The 22,189-nt window shown below is 36.4% G+C and overlaps 1 protein-coding gene across 4 annotated transcripts in view; it reads left to right on the plus strand.

Annotated features, from left to right (window-relative positions):
• The window catches only part of ATE1 (arginyltransferase 1), an 84,885-nt gene that overhangs the window by 5,925 nt on the left and 56,771 nt on the right, over nucleotides 1-22,189 (plus strand). For 2 of the 4 annotated variants that reach the window (XM_042787589.1, XM_032988668.2), the window contains exons 6-8: nucleotides 1,874-2,106; nucleotides 4,959-5,087; nucleotides 16,963-16,995. In XM_042787589.1, the coding sequence (XP_042643523.1) occupies nucleotides 1,874-2,106; nucleotides 4,959-5,087; nucleotides 16,963-16,995 (395 nt within the window). Of the gene's footprint in view, nucleotides 1-1,873; nucleotides 2,107-3,786; nucleotides 3,916-4,958; nucleotides 5,088-16,962; nucleotides 16,996-22,189 lie in introns of all 4 variants that reach the window. The other 2 variants (XM_032988667.2, XM_032988670.2) reach the window with 1 other exon arrangement.

Genomic DNA, 22,189 nt, shown 5'->3' on the forward strand with positions numbered 1-22,189 from the left:
GTTATGTAAATTTTCAAAAGATAACTGATGACAAACTTTGGGTTACATAAACTTCATTTTGGAATCAAACTAAGTGGATATTGACAGCAGATGGCAGTCTTGGGTAAATTATTAGTGTAAACCTGCCATTGTTTTGAAAGAGGTGAGATAGGATCTTCAGTTATTTGATAAAACTTGAAACACTGGAAATGCAGAGAAGGAAAGCCTGAAATATTGTTTGTACTCTAGGAAATGAGGATTTACTTTTATGGAGGAGAAATATGCATTCGTGTGCTTCTTTCTTTCTGGAGGTTTTAAATAAAATATAAAAAATTAATAATAAATGCATTAGCTTATTTAATTTGTCCTTAATTTTTTTTATTTTTTAAGGGTAGGTGGTGTCGCAGGTCAAACTCAGTTTAAAATTTTCCAGATAGGAAGATGTTTAGTTTTCATCTTGGAAAATGTAGACTTATTCCATAATAAGATTGTTTAATTGCATTTTTATTCCTTTGTAAACAAAACAGGTCATTGTCCTATAGGAGTAATGGGCTGTTTCTGCACAGTTTCAGATAGAAAAGAAAGTTTGTTTATGTCTATATGCACATTCATTGTTTTAAGAAGTTTTTCTTGCTAACTTACAGCTTATAGAAGATATGAGACATGAAACAGATCCCAATACAGTCGACATACTCATTCTTCACATGTATCACAAGTATTTTAAGTAAACTCTTCCTCAGACTTGTTTGCTCGTAGACAGTTCACATAGTATCTGTAATTTCCTCATAATGTTATAATACTTGTTCTTCTCTGGTGAATAATTTTAGCTGTATGGATGAAACAAATATTCAAAGACCTTTGCTGAGAGGTAAGAACACGCAATCATAAAATCTGCTAGTGCAGTTCTAGGGTGTCTGAAGAGTGCCAAAGTGGTATTAGCTCCTTTTCTAAATCCCTGAGATTCTGTTTTAGAGCCTACGTGGAGAAACCAGATTGGGATTTTTCTGGATGAGCCATGAAGAGTTTGCTGCTAACTTGCCCCAGGCGTGCACTTATAAACTGTAATTTCTGCATGGTATTCACATTAAAAATAATAGTTTACAGCCTTACTGATACTTAAAATTGTATCCCAGTATAAAGTATTTTGCCAATTTCTATGACGTATCCATTGGTAAAGAAGGATGCAGGCAGTGACTCTGAGGGCTGCAATTCTTTGCAGGTGAAGTGACTCCTAAACACATCAGTGAGCTTTTAAAATGCCAGTGCTCTCACTATTTCCAGTTTGCAGGAGGATACCACTGCTCTCATTGTCCATGGGAAGGTTTTAAGCCAGTAGAGGACAAGTAAGATCTCAGTTTTGGCTGATAAGTTACTGGTGAGGAGGAAGAAAGAAAGCTCTAAGTATGTTTTCATGGGAGTTCTAGAAAAAACAATTTCCATGTAATTTCCAGACCTGCAAGAGAGTAAAGTGGGGTAAGGCATAGTTAAGTCTGGGTTTGGATTCTTCTTTACTCCTTATACATATTAACAGAGTGGGAAATATGTTGTCTTCCTAATGTTTCAAATGAGAACAGCTCACTGTTCAGGGTACTTTCCCATTTGAAAAGGTAAGTCTTTCAAAAGTTGCCAGTGTCCTTTGCAAATACGTAGATTTCAGGAGAAAACTACTGTCATAAAAGACTTCTTCAGCAGTCTGTCATAATATTTGTAACATTTACAACTACCAGCAATGCCTGATGCCAAGCTAAGTTGCAACGATTCTTTCTCAAAATGTTATGTTCACACCACAGTCTGCAATTAATGGTGATTTTAACCGTTTCTTTTCAGTGATTATATAAGAACTACTTGTTTGTTGCAAACTGTGGTGTTTAATTCTTTGTCTGATCCCTTGTAGGGAAAGGGGCTGATCTGAGCAAGCCACCGTGTCGAAAAGCAAAGGACATACGGAAAGAAAGGAAACTGCAGAAGCTCCTTCAGAACCAGATGTGCACATTTGAAGGTTCTCAACTTCAAGCAGGAGATCAAGTTTTCCTCTTGCAAAACTCTAAATCTAAGACAAACCAACCTAAAACCATTGAAGACTTCGTTTTTGTGTCTTTACCTGACGATGCACGACACAAATTAGAGGTAATGTCTTGTTCACTGTTGGTGGAGGCAAATTAAGGAAAAGTCTAGTCAAGGAGTTTTTTAAATGCTTAGGTGTTTAGTATTTGTGACTTTATGGAATGGTTATAGTTTAAATCTTGAAATATATGTGGTACTGCATGACATACATACAGTGCAGCTGAGCTCTGCGTAACCACAAGAGGGTACTCTTGCACTTGTGATCAGTTGTAGCAGAGACTAGTACAGTTACTAGAGTAATTTGCAAATTGATTTTGTACAGTGTGACTTGAAAAAGAAATACTTTGAATTAACTGAGTGTTCAGTGATGAGAGAGATTCAATATTTCGTTCTGTAGTATATAAATACTTGATCTGTGCTAATGAATCTTGACAAGAAAGCAGGAACTGTTCATAAAATTAAACAGGTAAGAAGATATCTGCTCGTTATTGATACGTGTTGATGTCTTTGGAAGCTGTAAAAGTGGTGGTAGAAAATTTGCTTAATATACTGGTTGCTGTTTATTAGTAATATGGAGAAAGTCATCTGGAAGACTCTTGGGCTTTTTAACATTTGTTAATCCTAAACTCATTTTTTTGGAAATCTGGACAACTAATTGAAGCTAAGTATTTGCCTGTAGTTACTGATTATTGATGGTATTGGAAATTAATATTCTTTTGGTAATTATTCAAAGAGGTAGTGATAATGACTTGTCAGTTATTCACAGTGAATCTTTTAAGAAGCCATGAAAGTGATCCATCTCACTAACTCCTCCAGGTTTTCTGATGAGCTGTAAAACAGAAATATGATGGCTTAGTTTGAACATCTTCATTTAGAAGATGCAGGGAGGATTAAAAGGAGGGAAGATGGTTCCAGCAGTGTTTTGCTAGATTGTCTTTGTTCTCTTTACTATGGCTGTCAAGTGTGGTGTGTTTTTGTTTTTTTTTATAAATAGATCAGAACCAATGCTTTTTGTGAAAATAGAACTATACTGAAAATTAATGTGTTTTTTGAAATGAACCTGTCCTTAAATACATTTGAAAAGAAATGCACTGTTGCTCAAGTGATACCATTCTTTTAAGTAGTAAGCAATCACTTGTAGTAAGAATATTTTTTAATTTATAGATTTAAAAAAAAAAAACAAAAAAACTGTATTATTTTTGTGTGTTTTAAGGGTGTTGGTGGGGAAGACAGGTAACTTCCTATTATAATTCATTGGTAGTTGAATATGGAAACATTGTTTCCTCTTCAATTTGAAACATACCTAGAAATCCCCTTGGGATTATTGCAACGAAAACATAGTCTGTATCTAAAGAGCATAGATACCAGTCTTCCAAATACCTTCAAGTATTTTTCAGTGTAGTGTGAAACTACAAGAGAAGATTTTTAAAAGTACAGAAAATATCTTTAAAATGTTGATCTGTGTACCATTTGTTTGCATTATTTCCTGAAAGCTATTTGTATAGTTCTATAATGATTTCAGTTATCTTAATTTGTAGTTTGAAAACCTTGTATGTTATTCAGTGAAAACATAAAAGACTTCAGTAGCCTAAATTGAGCTAAAGAATTGTCTAATATTAATTAAATTGTTAGGGCCCTTGTGCAGTAAGTCAAAATTTCTCTCTGTTGTGATGTTTGTATATGTGTAAATCTATAGTTATTGCATGATATTGTAATAATAAATGTGTTTAACTTCTTCTGAAGGTGAGGGTGGTGAGATCATCTCCACCAAGTTCACAGTTCAAAGCCACATTTCAGGAGTCTTACCAGGTCTATAAGCGTTACCAGATGGTTATTCACAAGGACCCACCTGATAAACCAACTGTAAATCAGGTCAGAAGGCCAAATGAATTTTATTCAGAGCTCAGCACATGACACGTGTCTTGTTTCTAGGAGAAACAAATGTGGATTTTATATCCATTGTATATTCAGGAGCATGTAAAATAATGTATCAAATAAAATCAATGTCCTGAAAGTGCAAACTCTTTTGATATCTCTTTGTGAGTGTCACAAATATTTGGTCCTAATTGCAGACAGAAAAGTTAGGGAAGTTACATGGATATGCGACTGGGTAAGAGATGGAGAGGATGAGGCTTCTGGAGGTACATATTGTGGGCCTTACAAATACAAATCTCATAAGATCTAAAAGCTGCTGGACACTTACCCTGATAACTAGTCTCACTGGCTTTTGTTGGAATGCTTCCTTAAGGAGGAACTGGCATGATCAGGGTCAACATATGAATAAAAATTTATCATAGATACAGATTGTTGGTTTAAGGTTCAAGAAGTTGTATAAACATCTTCACTTTCAATTTAAGCCCCTCAAGAAGTAATCTGTGCAGTCCATCTAAATTACACATTGTTACTGCTTCTTGTAATGTCCAGGCGGTGTGTAATAGTTTGCTGTCTGATATATTATCTCTCTAATACTATGAAGAAAAAAAACGCAGGAATTTGGAGAAAAAGTATATGTAGCAAGAATATGTAGTTGCTAAACTGGGACAATGGGTGATGTGCCATTAATAATAACATATTTAAAAAGTCTTCGAGACTGTACAATAAAAATAAAATTCGTGGTTAATTGGTTAAATAATTTGGTCAAAAAATAGGTTGACAAAACTGATTCTTTAGACTGTTCTAGTGTTACGCAATTTTTATTCCTTAATAAAAGTATCAAGGGTCAGTTTAAGTTTGGTGTTAGTTGTCAGACTTTCCCCTGCAGAAGGATTTTCTGGTTACTATGTTTAAAGTAGAAAACTGACTTCAGAGGCTTTGAAGTGGATAGGAGGAGATCTTTCACTAGCCTTACCTTCAGAAGCATATTATCTGCTTATATGCACTCAAAATAGCATGCTTGTATTTTCCTTGCTCTGAAGGTGAGGTTAGTACCTGTCTCCTTTGAGGACCCCCAGTTCAAATCATCCTTCAACCAATCAGCCACTTTATTTGCCAAGTATCAGATGGCTATACACAAGGATACACCTTCTGACTGTGGCGAAAATGAGGTACAGTTCACTGCATGCACCTTTATGAAAACTTTTCTTTTAATGCACAGTTAAATTATGGGAAATGGTGTCTCATGGAGTGATTCTTAATGTTAAAAAATTGGAATTTCCATTTGGGAGGGAAAGCACTGTGGTTTTTAGCAAACTTCTGTTTCAGGCTTCAGCCCAGAGGAAACTGAGCTGAAGAGAGAAGGATTATGCACCATCGTAACTAAAAATACTAATGTTAGTAATGAGTTAAGTAGAGCTGTTGTTTGTACATGATCTGTAGAGGTCTGGGACTGAGATTTACATTGAAAATGGGATAATGGTATAGAAGTGCTTTTTTGATGGCAAAAGCATCCTCTCCTTTAAAGCTGTTTGGTACCTTCTCCACATTTCTCCTTAATTTTCTGTGGTCTCGATTTAACAGGTGAAGGTTTTAAAAGTCTTAGTTCTATCCACATTTCATTGCTAAGCATACTTCAATAAGAACTCACCTTTGCGGTAGAAATTGTGCAAAAATATTCCCACCAGCTGATTGTCTGAGATACAATGACAGTACATTGCATAAGAATAAAGCCTGCTTTTAAAATGGTGTTTAGAGGATGCTAATCCTAATCTAATAAGTAAATAAAAAAAAAAAAGTAATTGTGGGGTTCTAAACAAGCAGCAGTTCTCCATTTCTCTGGCAGATGGCACAAGATTTTCATTAGTAGAATTAATAAAACTGCTACCTGAGATCTGTCATTTCTATCTGCTGCAAATGCACAACTTCAATATTGATCAACTGTCTAGTCAGAATTTTCTGTTCCTAAGAGCAATACTTGCACAAGTGATACCTAGCAAGCTGTGGCTGCTTTCCAGGTAGAATAACAAAACCACATAATCATTTTTGGCTTCAGTTCAAAAGAAAGTAAGGAGAGATTTTTTTGTGAGATTCCTGTAATGCTACTGTAGAAAGCCATAAAATTTATTACACTTGGTTTTGTAAAATAATAGGACTCATAACAATAAGTAGTAGTGTCTGCCCTCTTTATAATTACTGATGTAAATTGGGTTAATTATAATAATGTAAAAATTGGAAACATGCCAAGAAAGATTGAGCTATTTACTAGATTTTTACCAGGAATTACCTGGTCTGATTAGAGACTTGATCTGTCTGCTACTATGAATACATTTCAGCCCTAATGCTTAGATATAGTATATATTCCACCATGCATTTGCTCTGAAAATCTTGTTGCTGCAGAGAGGGTGATAAGAACTTCATATACTTACATATTCCTTGTTTAAAATTGTGTCTTTCTTTAGTACAATCTCATTACACCATGAAGAATTGAGAGCAAAAGCACGATAGCTGCTTCCGGTTCAGTTCTGAATGGCAGTTGCCTCTCAGTTCATCTAATCCCTGTTTGGGTCAGAGTGCATGGTTTGGTGTAGACTTGGATTTGATGGCCTTAATCACCCCTGGAACTTTGTTTTTTAACCGAGGGAGTGTAGGGAAGAACAGATGTGTTAAGGACAGTTCAGGTTTCCACCATCTTAAGGTGTAAAGTCTATCATGGGAATTGCTGTTGAATATGAAGGAGATGGATTTCTGTTCATACTGCTAAGAGTTTAATGGATTTTTATCCCCCTTTTTCCTTGTTACTTGCTGTAGGTGTTTCCCTGCTCTGCCTTTTCTCTCTCTGGCATCATGTTTGTGCAGGCTTAGTATAATATTCCAGGGGAGAGAGACATAAGACCTCTGAAGCTTCTAGTAAATGTAAAAACTCAGTCTGATACTGACGGGTTTTAATTTAGGTCCTTCTTTAGCAATACTTAATTATCCTGTGTGTTCATGTGACTACCTAGCTAAGAAAGTCTTCCTGTTCGCAGTTACTAGGCAGTAAAGCTCAGTCACTTCAGTCACAAGCATTTTGTATGTGATCCCTGCAGGACGTAAATGGAAGAATACTTTGCATAGAATATATTCTGATATAGTTTAGAAACCTTTTTCTTTTCTTTTTTTTTTTTATTATTTTTTTTTTTTAATATTGAATCTGTGTGAGAGGAGAATTATTTGAGTCACTTTTAAGAACAGAGGATACCAAGTAGGGTAAAACTGGTCCAAGTTATTGAGAGGAAGGTTGGAAAATGTTATTTGAAAGACCTCAAACTTTTTCTTCTTCCTCTTCTCAGATTTTTTAATATATCATACAGACATTATGGAGCCAAGCAGTTCTTTAAGTAAAGGTAGAATGAAATTCTGTTCTATACACAGGGCTTTTTATCAGGGTAGTAACAAGTCTGCTTTGGGTTTTAAACTGGCAAACATCCAGGATTTTTTTTTTGCATCTAAAAATTAAATTTAGCTTTTAATCTGTGCAAGCTAATATATCTGTGTATGGTGGATGAACCACCTTTTCAGGGAGAGTCCTACACACTTTTGTATTTGGAAAGTTTCTAGTTTAGGAAAAGTATTTAATTTTATATTTGGCTGAATACTTCATATTCAGAAACCTGCCTATATTTAAATTCAGAATCCAACAAAAACTGTTATGGGACATATTAACAACTTCTTTTTGGACTATATTCTTAGATTGTTGGCATTACAATATACTGTCTGCCTATATTAGCTGCTAGGCTAGTTTAATATTAACCTTATTACAATAAAAGGCAATTTTAGGAATAGAATTAGAATTTTGGTTATTATTTGAAAAATAACACTAATGTGGAAAGTTATAAAGCAGTTCACAATATTAACAAAAGGTATGTGAACTGTGAAGCTGATTATTGCTCAATGAGTGTGAAAGAAGGCCCTCTTTTTTCACCTAAGTAATGTATATACACCTTTTCATCAAGATTTTATATGAGAAGGGGGAATAGATGATTTCTAGGACAGAGAATCCATGGAATACTTGACACCAAAGGTTACCCTGAACTTCTGGGCACTGTCTGGTTAGTGCCACTTTGAGACCAGTGATAACTTGTGTTTCAGTGGCCTTCAAGATGGTGAGTCTTTTTGAATTTTTGCCTTTTCCTCCTTACTTTCTCCTCTCCTTCTGCATCGGTGGTGGAGACAGCAGTAGCATTAACAATCGTGTGTATTCATTAAACATAATTTAGTTTGAGAATTTGCTGGGGTGAGTCCTGCGGTGCATTTTGGTGATGCAGTACTGGTTCCTGGTTGAGGCTGTGACTTCTGTTTGTTCTAATAAAAAGCAAGGTAGAAATTCCATAGTGGAATAAACTTTGTCCAAGTCCTAAAGTTGGCGTTACCCCTGCGGTGATGAAACTTGCCTTTTTTATGGAAGCATCATCACAATCTTCAGTGCTGCTCTCGTTGGTGAGTAGAAGATTTGGTAAGGTAGAAGTATATTTACTATCTGCCAAATAAGTGAATATGCTAGGAACAATTTTGAGTATCTCCTTGCATCAAAACCAGTTTAGCTTGCATGTGAAAATTTTTCAAATCTGTTTTTATCTTGACATAAAAGCTACAACCATTTTCTGCATAGGCTTTTAAACTATTGACTATCCCCTTTTCTCTTAGTTTGGTATAACTTGAACTTCGCTTGAAGATCTTCTCAACACTCTCAAAAACATTTGGCCAGTTGCTGCAGGATTTCAGCTTCAAAACTGACCTGGTTGTCCGTGCTTCGGAGTGCAGTCAAGTACTGATGTTACGCAAAGCTGTTGGCACCTAGGAATATTTATGTCAGCGTCTTTTTATTGAATTGAATTGCTGTCCTCGGGAAAAACAGCAAACGATTTTCTAATTAAAGGTTGCTTCATAATACTTGCCCTTAAATAGTGTTGTGGAAGAACTGATTTTTCAGTTTTTCTCTGTGGGAATACAAAACCTTATTAATCTGCTGTGTAAATGCATAGTCATCCACTGTTTTGGTAATATATGTACTTTTATCTTCAAAAGAGTTGTTGGAAAAAAATAAAAACAATTAGGGGGAACCTCAACAGATTATTAAGTGGTAAAGTAAAAATAGCTGCTGAATGAGGTGAGATACACCTATTTTCCATGATCGTATTGCTGCCTATTGGAGAAGTTTATCCAAGGCTATTCTTGAATTAGCCAAGTCCCTGAACTGCTCATTTTTGGAAGATGTGAAAATGTGGAAGGGAAGAATCTGTTTTAGTGTTTGTCACATTCTACACATTTCTTCTGGCCTTTTATGGGAGTACAGTATATGGACCTTTATCTCAGGTCCAAGACAGTAGTTGTCATGTACTGTTCCCAATATAATAGTGAATATAATTCACTAGCTTTTTTGGAGTGGTTTTTTTTTTTTTGCCAAAGTAGTGGAAGACTGTAATCATGTTTAGTATAAGGATCTGTGTCTATAACATACAAAAAGCCACGAATGTAATCCATTGCAAGGATTTATTTAACATGTTTACAAGTTAATAGTTTTGTTTTTTTTTCTGATTGGGTGGTGTTTATATTTATTTTATGAAACAAGTCAAACTATAATGAAAAAAGTTGAAATCATGGAAGCTTAGAAAAATTGAAAAAGAGAGTCTTCCATAATGAACGGAGAGGAGATAGGCTGAGCATGCTTTCATTGAACAGGTGTTGTTTCCCTGTATTATCACTGAAAGATCAGTTGGAGCACAAATTATAGAGCTGATCGGCAGATCAAGAGTACCATAATTATGCAAACAAATTGTATGAATGGAGGTTTGTCCACCTTTTTTTCATAATTTGTTGTAAGAAATATAATAAATCATAACATAGCTTTACTGTAGTGATTCATGCACAGAGAAATGGATAGACATGGGTTTGGAAACTGTATTTTTTTTTTAAATTGAGTAACTTTTAATAGCATTTGGTTGTATCTCTGGGAGAAAATATGTAGATTAATGTAGAGAAAGATGATCTGAGAATAAGACAGAAGAATGAACTTTTTATGTGTCTTGTATAAGACCAAGAGGCAGAAATACTTTGAGAATTGAATCAAGTGCTGGGGTTAGACAGTGCTAGTGGAGATGGCTTTCTCTACAGATACACTGCTGTCCATTATTCTGGTTTTAATAAAAGAAACAGACAAGTCTATAAGGGTGACCAGGTAGTACTTTATGATTTAGCTTTGTAGAATTACAGTACAAAAATATGAAAACAAGATAGAAACAGTAAGTAGGTCTGAGGGCATAAGCTGCTGGCTCTTCAGTTGAGAACGTTGGATTTAAGGAAGCTTAGTAATAGGTCTGGCTTGTCTTGTGCTTTTCTAAGAGCAGTCCATATCTGCAAATGTTTTAACTCTTGCTCAACAGCAGGAATACCCCTGCTTCTGTGTAAGAAATGCAGGGAGGGCTTTGCAGAATACAAGTCACCTGGAAGATGCTATGGGCTAACTCTACCCCAGCTTCAGGATGATTAACAAAGTATGTGGAAATATATATGTAAATGTTTCAGAATATTTTGCCATCTGCATGTCTTTTGTGTTTTATACGAAGTGTCAGAATGTATTTCTTGGTGTTTAAATGATAGATACAGATGTGGAACTGTGTAGCTCTGGAGGCAAAGATTTTTTTTAAATGAAATGAATACAGTGAAAACATTTTTTCTTGTCCCTTTCATCCCAAGAGGGAAATTTTTTGATCCCAGTGGTGTAATCAATGGCTAATTTAGATAGAACAGGGGATATCTCTAGCAGTTCTTAATGAAGTATCATCTCACCTGAGGCATTGCATTTCTGACCCAATGTTGTCTTTTTTAAAAATGCTTCTTGAAGTTAATTATAGAAGCTGTCAGTATATTTTAGACTCACACATATATCTAAAAGCACTCAGCTAGCTTAGTTCTTTAGCTGTATTCAGTTCTTGTGCTAAAAAAAATTAGTGCCTATCATTCCAAACTGAGTTTTACATATAACTTATTGTCACGTAAAAATTTGAAATTAAACATTTTTTTTTCTCCCTGCCTCTTCACTAGAGAACTTAATGATTGATTGGTGGTTTAAAACACTGATACAATCCACCTAGTCCATTAATGTGATTTTCAGGCTTTAAGTCTTTTTACAGTAGTCTTTGTCTTTAAGACAGACAGCTGAAGTGTAACTGAAACAAGCTATGTGGCAGCTACACAAGTTAGAAAACATTTCCATAAAAGTTCATAAAAATTCTACAGTAGTTTCCAGAAAGAGCAAGAGTGAGCAGTTTATTGCTGTTCAGACCTTCTGAAGCAAACGTTTTATTTAACTTTTCGTAAGTGTTTTATAATGACAAACTTGTAGAAAAACAGTCCGTGTCTCCGTTCCCTCTGCAAAGCTAGCTGGACACTCTCTTTGCTTTGTGCTTAACTAAATATTTGTCTTGGAAGAAAAGAAGTTCACAACACACAAAAGATACACTGTTTGAAAAGGTGCAAAAAATTACTGAAATAGGTATAGTGGGTTTTTTCTTTCCCAGGTTTTTTTTTTTTTTTTTTTTTCAAATTTGCCTCCCAGAAATCCACTTGAACTAATATAGCAAACTGAGTGGGTAGTCTGGGAAATGCCAGGGAGCACATCCCAATCAATTTGAAAGCTGATATTGGCAGCCAGTTGCAAACTTTTAGGTCTCTCTAACCTAGTTTTCTCTCTCTTTTTTTTTTTTTTTCCTAGGTCTAGTGAGAGAATGCTTAAAAAAATCAATAGCTTTTGTGGTTATTTTTAACCTTCTGTAGTTTGCCTCGGCAGCCATATGTTTTTATAATGCTCTTTAATTCGTTCTTTTATCATTTCGGTTGATGGCAGCGCTAATCTGATGATTGGCTCTTCGTGGTCGGCTGCTGCGGAACGTCTCACTGCAGCGAGCTGGAGTTTCAGATCTCTGATATTGTGAAATTACAGATGTGCTAGTTGTAAGTCTTTATCAGCCCGATTCCTTCTGCTTAGTTGTGTGGCCCTCGTGACTGTAGTGCCGTGGATTCCTGGGTTTTACTCTTGAAATGCCTGTAAGAGCCAAAGAATTGAGGCGACCAGACAATTAATTAACTTGTCCACAGTCCTATTGTTTCAGTTCAGATTTTTTTTGCATCACAGTTTACACTGTTCTGATTTTGACACTGAGTTTTCTATGTAAATCCATATAAAATTAAAAACCTTTACTTAGGACTGACAAATCTCCACTGTTTCGAGAGTAAGTTTCTTCTGAGCAGGCAAAGCCACGGTGACTTTTGTCACTCCATAAGGGAACTGAAATTGTAATTCTGAAATGTACATTCTGTCCCATCAGGAATTATTTCATTAGTCTGATTCTTGTACTGAAAACATTTGAGACGTGCATCTAAACTTTAAATCCCTTCTTTCCTTATGCACTGTGTTTTGAATGCTCTTTCTTCACCTTTGGGTCTATGGATATGTCTGAAACTACAGTTTGTTAGTATTCCTATATTTTTTGCAAGTCACTGTTCAAAATGATAAATAGAGCCAGCCCTGGAATTAAGTTTTTGATTCCTCAGCTAGCTGAGCTCTAATATACTGCCCACTTCAGGATACAAGGAAGGATGGTGCCAAAGCTACCCTGGTAAACATGCTACATTTTGTACCATTTTCCCAACATGCTGTAAAATTTGGAGAATTTAATTAATTTTCCAGCTTCATTTCAATCTCTTTTCCTAGATAGTTTTTTTCATGTTTGAGGGTGGGTTTGTGTGTGTTTTTTTTGTTTTTTTTTGGGGAGGTTGTGAGTGGTGTCATTTAACAGCTTCTTCTAGCTTTACTGAAAGACTTTTTTTTAATTATTTTTTTACTTTTTTTTTCACTCTACAACTTTATGGTTAGTATTGATTCTACTCAGTTGTGGCTAAAGAAGATTACTTCAATTAAAATATGGCTGCCCAATGCATAAAATAAATCCTAGCACGTTTCCTAGGACGAAGTGTGCTTATGACTACAGACAGAATTCTTTAAAACATAAACTGCCTTAGAAACAGTTTTTGTTGCTGAACAATGAAGAGTTAATGTTTGAGAGCAAAAACCTGCTTATTCTGAATCTGTAAAAAGTGCCAGTGTCTTGAAAGTAACAGAGCTGAAAAGGGGGACATCTCTGCTTTCCGTGGTGGTGGCAGGATGTTCTACACACTCGTGCAGGGTTTGCACGAAGCCAAGAGGAGCTGGGTATAACAGGAAAAGTTTGACTGGGGAAATGAGCCTCTAGAGAAGAAAAACCCAGTTCTAGCTCTTTGTTTCCCTGCATATATAAAATACCAGAAAATTTGCGCTACTTGAGGAGGAAAAGCTCTTTATAAAATGTGACTATATAGAGAGGATGCCAGGGGCCCTCTAGAAAGAATGCCATCTTTTCATGGCTCATTTCTGTTAGCGCGTACACTAAGATGCGTTTGGCCACCTCTGGTTCCCAGGATGGGGAAGCATTCGTTATGTTGGCCTTGGAAACAGGGGAAGGAAGAGAGAATAAACTTGCTTGATACACATGGAGGTGTTTCACTGGAATTGTAGGTTATATGACTTGTCTTCTGCATGGAAACTCGTAACATTATTTTTTATTTTTATTATGAGCCTGATACCTTTATGAAAAACAAAACAAAAAAACAGCCTTGGTTTATTTTAATCCCATTCAGAGATTGGATTGGGGGGGAGGGAGGGCCTGAATCCCACATCCATGCCTCACCCCTTCTTTACTCAAAGGAAGAGAGCAGATACTCAATTTTACTTGACAGTGAATTGCAAATATGAGCAAACTCTAATACTGTTAAAAGGAAAATTATAAATCAACGCTTTTCTGTGATGTCTTCATACTGAAGATCTCAGATAATTTTACAGTTGCCGATGACAGCAGCTCGAAGCTGTGTTTTCCTGAGAAGGTTATGACATCATTGTGTGACATCATTAACTCCTGCTTTCAGAAAGTTACGAAGATACCAGGTGAAACCCATTTGGCTTTAGCATCCAGAGCATCTGAATGTCTTCCCCCACGTATAAAAGAAAGCAGGTGTTAACACTCTAGTTTTATTACAGGTTTTTAAAGCTCTGCATGTGCTTTTACTTGAGCAAGTAGCTTTGGGTTGAACCAAACCTTCCTTTTATTTCTCTGCCTTTCTTCCCCCTTTGATTTAATTCTCAGTGATGCGTTCCTCTCTTAGTTTTATTAATTATGTTTAAACTTACTTCCCATTGTTCTGTTGGTTCTTTCTGGCAGTTGTGATTAGTTTGCACCAAAGTGAAAATGTTGTGGATTTCATATATATTATACAGCTTTTAAAAAACTAAAGTTTATATAATTTTGAAATTAAAAATAGAAAAGCATGACTTTGTGAAAGGAATTTTAATTTTGCTTGTGTGACAGATTGAGTTATTTTACATGCAACTCCAGTTTTTGACTGTTTCTTTCCTGGTTTATTGAATCATTTTTGAATTGTGTTCATAATAATCTTGCAGTATTAAATGAGTTTGTTAGTTTAGAAACTGAATCTTATGTTTACTTCAGTTTAAATAACTCTATGGACTAGGTATATTCCTAGGTTATGATGAAAATGGTGTGGATTTAGGGGTGAGTAAGTGTTGAGAAGATAACAGGAGAGGTCAGTGGATCTAAAATATTAATTAAATTCTCCAGCTCTGTGTCAGTTAAATTATTCCTTAAAACCCCAACAAACCCACAACAAAAAATTGTTGGGTTTTTGGGTAATTGTTTCTTAATTGTCTTCTAAAGAAGATTCAGAGTCTTCTGAAGTTCTCTAGTACTTGATTAAGAAAATTGTCTAACCCGAGAACTCCAGCAAGTATCAACAGGTGAAATAATACGTAACAAGACTTGCAATGTGTTTTTACCCATAAGATTGTGATACAAACTCAAGCGCAGTTAAGAACTTTTTTCCTCCCCAGCAGCATAGGTAGCTGTAACAGTATACACTCCCTAGCAAGCAGCAGTTATGCTCAGGTACACTTAAAAAGTGCCCTCCCCCCCCCCCCCCCCCCCCCAAATCCAAGGGATTGTACAGCAGAGCCTGGAGAATGGATAAAACTATTTGAAAAGTGTTGTTGGCTCAGTTTTCTCACCCATAGGGTTTAACTTGCACTATAAAGCTAAAGTTACAGATTAAGAACTATTGGGGGTCTTCTGACATGAAAATTAATAACACATGGTTTATTTTTTCTGAAGCCTGCACGTTCTAAAATCACTGGCTGTAAGGACTGATGCACTCGCAGTGTAGGAATTTGTAACTCTGTTCTTTTTTTATGGGAACATAAGTCAGTAATTCAAATTTTGAATTACTTTTTTTTTTTTTTTTCCCCTTCAGTGTATTATTTGCATTTTACATCCCCCCTGCCCCTCTTGTTCTCTCCCTATCCACCAAAACAAATAATTCTAGAATTTAAGATATCAGTCATTAGTTTTTCCAAACTCTGAGTCATTTAGCATGGTAGTGACTAGATCTGAAATGGCTAATTACAGGAAATGCACAATCCCCTGTCTTCACCAGCACCTCATACAAATTCAGTGTTCTTCTGTAAAGCCTGTGCCCAAAGGTTCACCATTCATCCCTAGATCAGTTACTGCTGTGTATTTGAGGGGGAGAAGTCTGAAATAGGACTTCTGCAAAGTCCTGATGGTGTCTCTGAGGAGGAGCATCTGTCGATGCTAAAACAGTCTTGGAGAAGGTTAAGGTTGTGCTCACTCTCAGCTACAGTGAGAATAGTCCAGTTAATGTTTGCACATACACACCAGAGGCTGTGTTTTTATTTCTAAAATCTGCTTTATAGCACCTTCTGAGGAAAAGATGAAGTTACTTAGGCTGCATATGGAATTCCATCCTAAGTCAGCCGTTTACAATATTGGCACTTTTTATTGTTGCCTTCCCTCCTCTCTTCCCCTTCCCTGGGAAAAATGGGATAACTGACAAGCAGTCAACCCATTTTTTTGTATTTCCCTTTAAGCAGAATAACCTTATTTAATCAATCTCAGAAATTAATGGAATTCTTGGCAACAGTTAGGTGTTTGTAGGTGTCCATATATATTCTTTTTATCAAACTTTTAATGAAAAGTTCCTGTTTATATTACTTTGCAGTTTGGGAACTGCTGACTAATTAAATCACTGAGCTCTTACAAGAGGGGGAATTAAACCATGTAGTACATACTAGGTTTTTAACAAAGGAATGTTTTAGGGTTAAATACATAACAGAACTTTGCAACATGTTTAATGTGGAATTCAGCAATAAGGAAGTATTTGCATCAAATAAGTAAATGATGGTTTATACATAATTATTACGTTTTATTACTCTTAGGATCTTGAGCAAGCTCCAGATCATTAAAACCTTGCCTTTTTGATTGATTATCTGCAGCACATCATTTTGTATTGAGTAAAGAACTGAGTTTTGAAAATGCTTGCACTTTCAGGAACTTGATTTTTTTTCTTTTTCTTCCTCCTCCTCTTTAAAGAGGCTTGCTTATGATTTTGCATGTAAATAGGCTTAGTTTATATTAAGGGATATGAGGGTCCTACCCCCTCGCTTGCCCCATCACAGGGCAGGTACCAGTACCAGGTACCAGAGTCCCTCTTGCTGGCAGTCACGGAGAAGGGTAATGTGTAATTTAAAATAAAGAACACTAGAAACAGACCTGTATTACAAGATGATAATTCTCTCACATCACATTTTAAATCCCCTTTTTTATAGAAAGGAAGTACTTGGGATAATTAATTATGATATTTGTTTGATATTTAATTATGATATAATTAATTTGTACTTCTAAATGATACAGAATGTGGGATTTTATGGAAATTTTATTTTAACTTTTAGAATCTGATGGTGTTTTTCAAATATATGGTTTTGAAAGAGTGTATTTGACTGTTAATGTATCCTGAATTATTGCTAATATTTTTCTTCTTTTTCTGCTTTGCATATTTGGGCTGTCATCTCGGGCACATATTTCTGATGTATCTACCTTGATGCAGTTCACACGATTCCTCTGTGATTCTCCTCTGGAGGTATGTATTCATTCTAGATGCAGGTTTTGAAATTAATGTATTCTTCCCTCTCCACTCTCTGTAGACAGCAAGCCATTATGGTATAGATGATATAAATGTGTGTTACAGTATTTGTATCATCACCAACTGGTAAAGAAGACAGCACTGCATTTTCAAAGGAGTCTGAGTAGTCCTTTGCTGGATAATAAGCTGGATAAACTGTATTTTATATTGCTGCATTAAGAGACAGTAGCAGAGAGTGCTGTGTCTTTGGTTCTTGATTTATTTCTATGAAAGAAAAGAATACTTTGCTAAATAACTTGATAAACTTGTATTTGACTCCGATCTGAGTTAAAAGTTTAGGAGAAGTGCTGTTGCTTCATTTCAAGTAAGCAAACTACTATGGATTTCTTGCACTGCCTGTCTTGTTAGTCTTAAAGAGTTAAGTACTGTGTGACTGTAATGAAATTGTCAGGTTATAGTAATTACGCTAGTAATGTGATATGTGGCAGTTTGAATGAATCCATGTGTGGAGAGTTTGTTGCTTTTCTCTGCTGAGTCCACTGGCCTTTACATTCCTGAAAGCTGAAGAGTAATAGAGCTCATTAGACTTTATAGGAAAAGGGCTTTTATCACCTCGTCAACTCAGGCAGCAGACTGCCATTATATTCTTAATTTTGTATGGCTACGTAGATGTTGATGCACACTTCCCTGCCAGGTTTATACCAGTATTGTTTCTTACAGACACTTTTTATTGACATTTTGGAGCTTGAATTAAATTTTGTGTGGCACCACTACAGATGTCTTCAATTAGATGAAGTTAAATAAAAGGGGTTGTATATCAGAGGCCAAGGGATTCTTGAAATTCTTTATTCTGAAACAGTTGCCACAAGCAAATCTACTAGTGTGTAGTCTGTTTATTCTTTTGAACAAAAATAATGTAAAATAGAATTTAAACCTTACATTATTTCAATTTGTAATTTTTTGAATTTTTAATATTGTTATTAGTTGCAAATAGTATGAACACCCAAACTCTTCCTGTCTTTATTTCCTCATTTTATTATTTCGTTTAGTTTCTGTTTTGTCTATGGGCTCTAGCACAAAAAATGAATGGTTTGGAAAAAATTATGCGGTATGTAGTAGCACAAAACTAGGGAATTTTGTAGCCGTAAATGTGATAGCGTAGAGAGAACTGTTTGGATATTTTTTTTTTTTTTTTAATTAATCCTTTCATCTTAGAAGCTACATTTAAAGATTTGCCATTTTACCACTGCACGTAGGCAAATACTGCCTTGTTTGGAGAGGTGCAGGTATAACGGTTCCGCAGAGCAGAACGGTGCGCAGGGGTCTCGGCCGCAGCCCCGCGCGGCCTCGGACCCTCTTGTTGCCAAGTGAGAACGTTTATGGAAGAGGGGCACAGGGAAAATCCGCAGTGCTCAGGGTGATCCCTGGTTCTTGGTGCTCAGTGAGGTCGGGGAGGGGGGTGTGTGGGGTGCGTCCTGGGCCAGTGGTTGTATCGGTGTCACTAATAGTCATCGGGACGTTTGTCCTTCCCACGTTGTTCCGTGTCGTCTTGATGCAACAGCTGGAACGAGCCTCAGCACTCGGATGTGCCGTGGCATTATGCAGTCGAATGAGGATTTTGTTTTGTTTTCCACTCTTCCTCTAACTGCTCTTCAGTCTTTTTCCGTCTTGACTGATGCTAAGCATTAAACAGATGATTTAATAAAACTGCTCTCAAAAGCATCTTTTTGAGATAATTTCTAATTTATACCTGTTGTTTTGGATGTGTATGTTGCAATACTTTTTTTTCCCCCCATGCATTTATGTTCCATGCTTTTATGAACATTTGGTATTTCCTCTGCCTTTTAATCACTCAGTATTATGGGATCTTTCTGTAGTTGTTTACACTCAGCTCTTGTTTAACCACCCTGAATACTTTGAAATCATCAGCTCAGTTTTCTGCAACATTGTTCAGTCTTTAGTGATTCGCCTACCAGTGTGGGGAACAGAATAGATCCAGCACAACAGAACGTGAACTGCTTTCTGTTATGTAAGTGAGCATTTGTTCTCACTTCTTCCTCTTACCCATGCTGAGATGCTTTTGAATTCTAAAGAACTGAACGACATTTGTGAGTCTAGATCTTTGCTCTTTGAAAAGCACATCAGCTTCTGCTCTGCATGATTTTGCTTATTGATACGTGTTATTTTTTAGGAAATCTAGCAACACATGATACCATTACAGGTCTGTAATACCCAGGATCACCTTCTGTAGAATGTCGTATTTCAGTTACATTCAATGCACTGCTCAGGACTAAATCAAAACTCATTCATTTAGAGATCTTGCCAGATTGTTTTTTTTTTTTTTTCTTATAGTGGTGTAGACGTCACCATGGTATCTACATGGTGATACTCAAAGTCTCTTGCTAATGAAGTCCCTTCTGCCTTCACAGCTTCACTAATCTTTTTGGCATTTTAAGCTTACTATCACTGTCCTGGTTAACTAGTGGGCAGTATAGCTCAAATACTGTGCTTGACCAACAAGGTACAGAAGTTAGCTCCGTAGACAGTCTTACATTTTGATGCAGCAAGCTGAATTATTTTGTTTTGATATAGAATCACAGAATTGTTCAGCTTGGAAGGGACCTGTTGAGTTCACTTTGTCCAACCTACCTGCTCAAGCAGGGTCAGCTAGAGCAGGTTGTCCAGGATCGTGGGTTTTGAATATCTCCAAGGATGGAGACTTCGCAGGCTCTCTGGCCTCCCTGTGCCGTTGTTTGACCACCTTCTGAGTTGAAACTTGTTGCCTTCTGTTCAGATTGAATATCACATGTTTTAATTTGCACATATTGCCTCTTGTCCTGTCAGTGGTAACTATGGAGAAGAATCTGGTTCCTTTATCTTCATTCCCTCTCATCACGTTGCTAAATATTGATAAAACCTCCCCATATCATCTGTTCTTGAGGCTGAAGAGGCCCAGCTTTCTCAAGCTCATTTTATACAGCAGGTGCTTGAGCCCCTTCATCATCTGAACGGCCCTTACAGACTTGCCTCAGTAAGTCCATTTGTTTTTCGTCCTGGGGAGCCCAGCACTGCAGGCACAGCCTCACCAGCGCTGGGCAGAGAGGAAAGCTCACCTCCCTCGACCTGCTGGTGCAGCCCAGGGTGCTGGTGGCCTTTTTTTTCTTCACGGGTGCACTGCTGACTTTTAAAAATGAATGCATGCGGTACCACCTCTCCGTGGACACAGCCTATATTTGCCGGCTGCTTTCACAGCATCTCCACTAATCCCTAATGAAAGGAGGACGTAGTGCTGGAAAGGAAATATGTTGCTAACCAAGAGATAGATATCTCCCATATGGCAGGTTGTGTGTGTGTGTGCGCCTTTGGGAGAGAAACTGCTGGAATTAATCACTTCTCTTACTCGGCAAATAATTTCCACTAGAGTGTAGAAGTCAAGGGTTTCCTGGCTTTTTTTCTTTTTTTCTTTTCTTTGTGTAAGGGATAGCATGGATTTCATATCTTCTTCCTCCCTCCATCCACAGCAGAGGGTAAATGGAGAAGTTCAAAATAGGAAATTTCATAAAACCTTCCAGAGAAAAATAATCACGTAGTTAGTATGGTCAGGATTCATTTTGTAAGTGAGTATGCAGTGCTGTCTGCAGCTGCACACTGGTCTGGCATGTGAGTTAGCAAGTGCAATTTCCATAACAATAATAATAATAAAAAAGAATAATAATAGTAATCATAATAATGATAATGTAAAACATGTCTTAAAAGTGCAGAGACAGACCAATGTGCTTTGAAGAAAATTGAGTGTTCTCGCCATCACTGAAGTTTAATTATAAGCAGTTATTACATTGAGGTGTACTAATTGGGGCAATATGTAATACCAGTTGCTATTAAATATTTAAATTTTAATAATGCGTTATAAAATATGAGCAATCAAATGTGTTCGTGCAATCATTAGCCAGCCGAATATGAAATTGGGTAGAATTAACATGTGATGGAATATACGGTATTTTTCTCTGCATTATAGTCTAAATATTGGAGAGAAAATGGTTTTAATTTTTGTCCTGGACTTAGTTCTTATTTTTTTGATTGTTTCAATATCATCAGATTAAAATAATTAATTGTATTGAAATTTGAGTGTAAATTGTTAATTTTAAATAAATTGGTCCTTCTGGATTGATTCCAGGGCTAAGATATAATTTCTTGTAGATAAGATAAGCCCTTTCTGGTGAGGCTTGCTCACCTGATGTTGCTGGTATGTTTTACAGCACCTTTGGCAAGCACAGTCACAGGTAGACAGGTCAGTAGTGTGAAATGATGTAACCTGCTTCAGGGAAATGTTTCATATTCTAAACCTGTTTCATGTCAAATTGTCTGGATGGTGCATGAGAAATCAAGTTAAAGGAGCCAAGTATTCATTGAGAAATTGGAGAAAACATAATACTAACAGGCACTACAAAGGATTACATTGTATGAAGACTTTTGAAGGAGGAGGAAAATGTTACTCTCTTTAAAAATGTCATTTGCTTAATGTAATGGAGATCCCTGAACATTTCGCCTGAAATCAGTGCTGAGCTTATTATGTTTGTTACAGAACATAGCGTCTTTTATGTTCATGACATTTCACTGTAATTGCATTAGTGAAATAACTAGTTTATACTTTACTAGAAGTTCTTAATGCTCATGCTTCAGTTTGCAGAGGTTCGCTGACTGAACCCACGCGATGCCGTTTGGAGGTTTGGGGTCGCATACAGACACAGCATTCATTTAACTTCAGAAGACTTAGCTTGGAGTGAAAATCTTTTCCACGTTGGCTTAGACTATCTTCTTTAACATTGATTAAATCCTATATGATGAGTTTTTGACAAAGAAAGAAAATCTGTTTTAACTGAAACTTATTTGAGCAAGTCTGTGTTATATTACCAATCGCATTTCCCCTTGGCTTGCAGAAGATGTTTCATCTTTTTCTGTCACTGGCTGCACCCTGGTAGCTGAGAAGGGAACTTAGCCTATGCTGGGAAATCCTTAGAGAAAATCTCTTACTTGACTGTGTCCCAGTTTAAATATTTTACTACTGACCATATGATTTCGTTTGGGTCCACTGAAAAATTGAGGATATTGCATGAAACTGTAACTGTTGAATAAGTAGGCTTTACCTGAATGAGAAGAAACCTAGCTTAATGTTAATATCCAAGTCTAATAT

The sequence above is a fragment of the Tyto alba genome, unplaced genomic scaffold, assembly GCF_018691265.1.
Source record: "Tyto alba isolate M040663 unplaced genomic scaffold, T.alba_DEE_v4.0 Super-Scaffold_1, whole genome shotgun sequence".
Lineage (NCBI taxonomy): Eukaryota > Metazoa > Chordata > Aves > Strigiformes > Tytonidae > Tyto > Tyto alba.